The sequence below is a fragment of the Halyomorpha halys genome, unplaced genomic scaffold (assembly GCF_000696795.3).
Source record: "Halyomorpha halys isolate HHAL.00 unplaced genomic scaffold, Hhal_1.1 Scaffold1778.1, whole genome shotgun sequence".
NCBI classification, from domain to species: domain Eukaryota; kingdom Metazoa; phylum Arthropoda; class Insecta; order Hemiptera; family Pentatomidae; genus Halyomorpha; species Halyomorpha halys.
Genome location: NW_027108754.1, coordinates 54382 through 62907, shown reverse-complemented (window position 1 = coordinate 62907; position 8526 = coordinate 54382). Strand labels below are relative to the sequence as shown.

General features: G+C 31.8%; 1 protein-coding gene across 2 annotated transcripts in view; it reads left to right on the top strand.

Moving 5' to 3' along the window:
* The window catches only part of LOC106690617 (trithorax group protein osa), a 157171-nt gene that overhangs the window by 119270 nt on the left and 29375 nt on the right, over positions 1 to 8526 (top strand). For both annotated transcript variants that reach the window (XM_067047046.1, XM_067047047.1), the window contains one exon: positions 8209 to 8319. In XM_067047046.1, coding sequence (XP_066903147.1) covers positions 8209 to 8319 — 111 coding nt within the window. The remainder of the gene's footprint in view (positions 1 to 8208; positions 8320 to 8526) is intronic.

Genomic DNA, 8526 nt, shown 5'->3' with positions numbered 1-8526 from the left:
TATATATATATATTTGGTGGGTCTTCAGGATCAGTCAATAATGCAGCTTTGTAATATTACATCTTTTGGCTACGTTTCACAACTTTATTGTTTGCTTAGTCATGCCCTACAATGAGAAAAGTTTTTTAACTAAAAACAGTTTTTTAGAACATACATTCTCTTCAAATAATTGCCACAAAATTACAATTACGCAGTGCAATCTCTGACTAATACATTTTTATTTTATTTTATTTTTTATTTATTAATTTTTTTTATTTTTTTTTATTTTTTTACTTTTATCATGCCATAGGCGTTGATGACCGGTGGGTTTTACGCCTTTAAACAACAATCAACAACAACTAATACATATATTAGTTTTGTTTATTTTATTCACTAGGCCGACCATCTTTGTTGTTTTCTATGCCATAACATATAAATGCAGGCATATATGTAGGGAAATAAGTAATACCCTTTCAAAGAACCATTTACTTAATTAATTTTACTTACCATTTAAAGGTATAGCACATGAACAACACGTCTCAATTCATCATAACCATATTAATATTATAGTAATGAAAAATATACAGGATGTTGATAGACTTGAAAAACCGGTATTTTTTTTTAAAACTCATCAGGAAGTAGGGGAGAATTTTCCGTAAATATCTCACTAAAAAATAAAATTTAAAACGCTACGAATAAAATTTAAAAAGTCGATTACTAAAAAAAAATTATTTTCGTGTGATATGTAGATAATTAACCGGATTTCTGTTTTAAAAAAATAGTTTTATATAAAAAATGTTTATGTTTAAATTTAATTTATTTTATTCATTCATCACGTCGTCCTCCATCAATCACAACAGCCTTAATGAAAACCTTCAATGTGAACAAAATGTTGGCTATTATTACTTATCGTCCCATGTTCTTTGGGTTTTTTGCATTTAGTCAGCTTTTCTCAACTCAACAAAACTTATGGTTTTGTGATAATCTGAACAGAATAAGTTCAGAACTTTTTTAAAAATTTAAATCCAAAAATAATATTTAAATTATCAGTTTCTAGATTTAAACATTATTCTAAAATGAAGCAAAAGCAATTTCTGTGGTGTAATTATTATTTATGACATGTTTCGTTTCATACTAGTTACATTTTTTCTATTACATTTTTATTTACTGCATTTAATCTTTCTCAAAAAGTAAATCTTATTCGTCTAGTATTTCTATCGATCTTTCTGCTTGAAAGATCTTTTTTCTTGAATTGTTAAGCTTTTTGTTGTGTTTTCACTTTCAAATATGTGCCATTGTTTATTTAATATATGCAGTTTTTACCAAATGTTCATGATGAATTGATCATTTTGAATTATTTAAAAATAAAGTTGAATTGAAGGCAACCTATTAATTAGGCAAGGAATCACTACGTCATCCCTCAATCGATTTTCAGAATGCCTTACTGGACTGACAAAACCGCAAATCACCTGGAATCGATCAATTCAAATTACGGAGTTGAAATAAATGAATCAGAGGTGGCCATTAGAAATGGTAATGAAAAGGAAAACGTAAAGTGAAGTAGGTAAATAAATAAAGGACGGATGGGTTACAAATTGAAAGAGAGAAGGTTCATCTAAAAGTCATAAAGACTAGCCCTTTACGATAAGATGGCGGGTGGCGTCATGCGAGGTTCCGTGCCCTCCCCCTGTCCCTCCCCCCATTGGCAAATAATGAATGAACTGTTCCAGCCTTGAATGGGACCCCCACGACCCTGCCACTTACACAACTTTCTTATTGTGCTTCCGTAAACACTGCCCACTTTCAGTTTGAATATCGATTACTGAAGTCGATCCTGTTTTGCTCGTTGCAAGTTTCCTTATCTCTTGTCATTAAAGTTTTATATATTCGTGTGATATTATAAAAGTGGAATTGTCTCTTTTAAATCATATTTACTATACCTATATTATTATGTCTTCGAATAATGCAGGATGAGTTAGTAACTGGAAGTAAAAACTGTTCATTTTAACATTCCATACAATCGCACAAATCATGTGAATCGTCAATAATATGGATTATATACACTAAAGCAATAAATAATCAACAACAAATTACATTAGTATGCCAATTCTGGCCAACTGCAATTTTCGAGAAAAAAAGTAAAAAAAAATATGTTTTTAGGTGAGCTTCTTCCTTTCAAGCGAGACATTAATTCAAAGACTATTTATAAAATTTTAATTTTAAACTTTTATTCACAATTGTCAACAGGATACAGCAACACTAGAGTCTAAACAACCACAACAATCTTTAAATGAACACCAGAAAATAACGTAAAATTAGATTACTGACCGATTATTAATTTAAGATCTCATTTCCCCATAAGCCAGCAGAATACCCATCCTCCTACCGTCCTATCTCTTTATTACCTATCATGGCTAAAATCCTCGAAAAACTCATTTTAAAACACTTATACCTCATCCTTGATTCCAATCATATAATACCAGATCACCAATTTGGATTCCGAACCTCTCATTCCACTATCCAGCAATGCCATCGTGTAGTGGACGTTGTCTCGTCTTCTTTAGAGCGCGGAATGTACTGCGTGGGAGTCTTTTTCGATGTAGAACAGGCTTTTGATCGAGTCTGGCACCCGGGACTGTTTTACAAACTCCGTAAATTCCTACTTCCTACATACTTTCTCATTATTCGTTCCTTTCTCACTGACAGATTATTTAAAGTAAATCACAAATAATGCAATAATATTGGCAAACAATGACATTTTATTTTTGCATTTGAACTCACCTTTTGCTAATTCAACAATACAAATAGTTATTTCCATCTCTCTTCCTTCACGATTTAATATAATCACTGAAGAAACTTCTTGATAATTAAGTATTTACTTAGTTCTGTTTCTTGGTAAAACAGATTTTAAAAAACAATGCCTATTATGTAATTGCTCTTCTCTCCAGTTAGGAAATGTAGTATCTTAGTTGTTGTTTGTAACACAAGAAGTTTTCGATTTTGACTAATATTTGAGGACTAAAAGGCAAATAAAATAAAGAGTAAAGATACTACATAACGACGAGTTTCACACTTTAATTTTTTGGATAATGCCAGAAAATTGATTATAAAATCAGTAAAATAATACAATGAAACCTCTAAATAATTGTTTCCATTATACGGAGGTGTCTGTTAAGAACAGGTATATACATATATATATATATATATATATATGTAAATAAATAAATCTAATTATGTATACATCGTCGAATAAGCTGTGATAGCTACTTGTAAATTCGACAAAAATCAGTAATATTTTTTTCAAATTCCAGTTGTATATACTCGGTATATTTTCCCAAAATATAACTCTGAGACACTTAAATTTAGTTCTGGGATCGCATGATTGCGAAAATCTGTTTTACTTTTTTGTGCTTTAGAAGAGCGACAATACCTAATGGGGAATAAAATTGGTGGCCATGTCCGGAACGAAAAAGGGTTGTATTAGACGGGTTCAAATGCATTAAATCTGGATCTCGTCTTGCTCAATTTTTAAAATTTGTTAACAGGGAGTTCCTTTTAAAGGTATTATCGTTAGTAGAAATTTTCCTGTATTAACAAAAATGATTTAATTTAAATGTTAGTTATTACATCAAAATGGAATGTTCATATTTTTTTTCGTTCTCATATGCATTAGTTCTTTTAAAGAGTAGTTGTTGGCAATTGAGGTTATAAAAATTTTACGTTATAAATATTTTAAATAGATCATCAAATCATAAATGAACATACTATAGATACCTTTCTTTTCCTTTAAAACCGAAACGCTGCTTTAGAATATGTGACGCAGAAAACCGGATTTCTATTTACATATGTAAAATGCAAATGATCATTGAGTTTAGCATAACGAAGGGAGTAAAGGGAGCTCAATGAAATTGTTTTCTTAACATTTGCATGACTAATTTGTATTTTAATTAATTTATGTTATTAAGTAGACCATTTATACAAGAGCTATAGGGGCCGTAATATTCCCATGGCTGTGCTAACGGCGTATAAATCTCTTATCATTATGAAAATGTCTGCCAGGTCTGGCTCTCATATTTCTGAATAAATAATCCTTTTTCTACTTCTCCCGTTTTCATAACCTGCTGTTGGCTCATTTACATTTTGATTTGACTGAGAATGCGTAATCGTATTTTTCATGAGATGTACATAATTCTAAGATTTTTTATTACATGTCGTGGAACGAATAATAATTCGTTGTTTTTGTTGTACAACTACTTGTTTCGCGCTTCGGAAGTATATATTCTTGATTGATATTATGTAAGCCCTGTTTTGAAATAATTGTGAGCGCAATGAATTATAAATTAGTAAGGGTTAATACTGTTTTAGATCCTGTTTGTCAGTTTCCTTTTTATTATAAAGGGGCCTCTACATGTTGGCCAAGCCATGGCGAACTCAGACATGTGCGAGTCAGTCGGTTTTTTGGACACAGATCAAAGGGGTTCGTGAGAGCGCTCGTGTAGCATCTCCACCATTGTTCTTTGTCTAGCTGCAACTGAGAACTGTTAGGAGGTTAAAGGTGTTAGTTGGTACTTTTAATAATAAGTTTTATATTTAATCTAATTTATTAATATATTTAATTCATGTAAATTTATTATTTTCTGCTTCAAAAAACTTTTTTATAAGCTTGATAGATGATCAAGAAAAATGCATTTTATATTGCAAGACAAATTAATTACATTGCAAGTTACAAACTGGTGCAACAAGGCAAAACAATCACTGATACACTGTTCATTAATTTTTTTTCCATTGCTGTAACTTTTTTTTTTCAATAATTGAATATTTCATTTCCAATGAACATTAAAAAAAATTATATGATATTTAAAATCTATGAGATTGTTCTTAAATATTTTATTTTAAAATAAGGTAAGATGAATACTGATGATTTTTTTTTTTTTATTTCTGTCCTAAAATAAAATTTTTCTTTGTACATCCCCAACAATATTTTTGTAAATTTATTCAGCATTTTATTTTATGTTTTTTTATTGTATGAGGTGTAGATAGTTGACCCTTGATTATTAATTGCAGAAGATGGTCGGGGGTGTGGCCAGTAAGAAGAACATGAATAAACAAAAACTATTTATTCATGTCGACGTTTCGACCTGAGTTTCAGGTCTTCATCAGGGAGGCTAGCCAGGGAATCCTGGCTAAAACTGGTTTGCCCTGCTAGCCTCCCTTGTACTTAGCAGGGCTCTTCAGGGCTTCATATTGGAACAAAGAACACAAATACCACCTGTTTAGGCAGTTATCATGTTCTTGCAGCTCTGACGAAGGCCGGCAAAGTGGGATTTGGATAAAAATAAATAGTTTTATTATACTATTTTCATACCTTTGTTCACCCCCACCCGGACTATCTTCCTACAAATAATAATAATAAACAGTCTATGTTTAATTTAATAAAGAAATAATATTTTAAAAGAGAGCTTAACTCCTAATAAAGACGATAATAAATTAAGTATTATTGTTCAACATTATCATCCTATGCTGCGCTATCGACATGGTGTTTTCTTATTCTCTATTTATTTAGTTTCCTTGCAATTCCTCCTTCTCGGGAGATAAATAAATGCGTCCATGATTGCGATCGAAGGTTTCGACCACTGAGGTATAAATAGGTAATGGTTATCAGGTCCAGAGTAGAGACCGCACGTTATGAAATGATAAGCCAATGGAACAATCTTGCCTGCTTTATGTAATCCGCTCACTTATGCAAGCCAGTTCAGCTTTGTGGTTAGTGCCCTATACTCACTCAATCCCATTTCGCAGCTCTATCATTAGCCATAAAATATTCATGATTACTGTTAGATATCAGCTCTCGTATGCTTTATAGGCTTCATTCATTCATGTCATAAGCAGATGAAAATTAGACTCGTTAATATGTTAGATTTACAATTCTCTTTAATTTATTTATTTTATGTAGTTTTATACCTAGAATATTCTATTTTATACTATCGGATTACAGGTCAGAAAAAAAAAATGTTTACATATTATGACTATTAAATTTTGATTTTTTATATCTAATAATAATCAAAACCTTCATATGTTACTTTAGTGGAAATTATAATGATATTTCTAATTTATGCGTCATATTCGTATTTTACTTTCTCTTCTTATATTTATATAGAATCGTGAATTATAAATTAGTACTAGCTAATACTGTTGTAGATCCTGTTCGAGTAAATATATTTGTAAAATCTCTTTCAGACGTGTCGTCAGTTTCCCTTTTATTCTAAAATGCAGAGTACCGGAATTTAAGTCTAGCAATTTTTACTTTTACTTACTTACGTACGGGATATATTAGAAAACTAGAATTTAAGTAAATACATTTTTACATTCACTTACTTATACTACTTATATGGAGTATACAGTACGGGGAAGTATTCTATCGTGCAAAATTTCGGATTCCTGTTTTTGACGGAAATACACGTTTTGAGGTCCCCTGGGTCTAAATAACGGGGTTTCGTAAAATGGTCTGTGTGGTCATCCAAGCTCAAAAATTGAAATTACATATTTAGGTCTGGTATATCACTAGGATATAAGGAAATAGGTCTTGAAATAAATACCGATAAAACAAAATTTATGGCTAGCACTAGAAACGCGAGCGATTTTGGTGATATAGACATGAGGAAATACGTTTAAACAGGTAGATAGGTTTAAGTATTTTGGTTTTACGGTAACTAGAAAAAACGAAATTGATGAGGAAACAAAAGCGAGGTTGAAGGCGGGAAATTTTCAGCTTGTTATTTTTCACTTTCGAAATAGCTTACCTCGCGCCATCTATTCAAAAACTTAAAAATTAAAATTTACAAAACTATTTTAGGTACCCTTTTACACTATGGGATGAACAGCGCCTTAAGTTTTTCGAAAATAAAGTATTACGTAAAATATTCGGACCGAAAAAGGATGAATTAACGGGAGAATTTATTGGGTTGTATAATAATTGTGTAGCGTTTTTTACTGGCGATTTCAATAAAAACTTCAGATTCTTGTCAATATTTTTAATCAATAATATATGACCCATTTTGATCTATTATATGTGCCATCTTTCAGGTAATGTTTTAATTCCGTCCTTCCAGAACTTCTAAGATTTTTGCGCAGTGAATCCTCTATGTACGTTTTGCAGTCCTCCAGTGGATTTAAGTGTTCCCCGTTGAGAGAGTTTCGAAGGGCCCCAAAAAATTGAAAATCTGTTGGGGCAAGGTCTGATCAACAGGGTGCGTGGGAGATCTCATCCCAGCCAAACTCCAGTGATTTCTGCTAGGTCTGCACTGATTTTTGCAGTACACGTGAGGATGGGCGTTGTCGATCAGCCAATGCTGAAGGATTTCGTTAAAATTGATTTCTTAGAATTAATTGGGTTTGGAGGAGTATCACTGGAAGGAACCTCCGGGCCCGTTAGGCCTTTATTATTATTATATGCCTAGGATGTGACAGAAACCTTTTCATAATGATCAGTAGTAACCATTTTGATTAAACTCAGTAAATCAGTGTAAAATTTAGTGGTCTTTAATAAGAGATACGTTTTTGTCCTCATTGGAATAGTTGAAGTGGGGATTTTGTATAAATTCTTTCTCAAAAGTACGTTCCAATTTGTTTATTTAAAAAAAATTAACCCTCTCACATTCTCAATAGTCAGGAAAAATTGATAAATAAACACTATGAAAGGATTTGATAATTAACTTGAGCGGATAAAACGAAAAACTTTTTTCCAGGTTAAAAATACATTACATACAATAGTGATGTAGACGTATTATATGTCATTGAAAAGTCAAATATTTAAAAAAAAAAATATTTAATCGAAAAAAATCATAGAATGTAATGGAGAATGACGAGAAACACAAATAAAAAAACTGACGGGTACATGCTCAAGAGGTTTTTCGTTTCGGTAGCCTGATAACGTTTTTGTTTTTGCCACCATAATTATTAAATAAATAACTTATAATTCCCCTTAACTTATATTTGAGCTTTTCAGTGGACAGAATAACTCCATAAAATCATTCTTAGTATTTTCAATATTAATTATATAAATAATTAGGCATTGAAAGATTGGTTTAGGCCAAATTGTAAATTTAAGTGCCATAATTTTGTTTTTATTTTTATTTCACTTTTTTGTATTTATTTTAAGCAAATAATAACTTCTTGGTTTGTTTGTTTCATTTGATTTCATATGTTAATGTGTTGTATTTGTTGTTGCAGGCCACGAGCCGGGGATACGCGGGTTCGCCTGGTGGTGGTCCGTACCCACCGCCACCCGCCGCCTCTCCCTCCCAACAATACCCTCCCCAGTCATACAGGCACCCATACCAGGTATGTCGTCCATCTTATCTTTTATATTATTTTATGCATATTATATTTTTTTATATATCTTATCTATTATATTATTTTATATGTTTCATTTCATCTTAACCTTATGTTAGACAGCTTCGTTTGCGGCTTTAGCGCACTTGCTCAGCCTCCACTGGCCCATTACCAGTGATGCGGCGAGAGGGATGCGCTGGGATCTCTTGAGCTCTG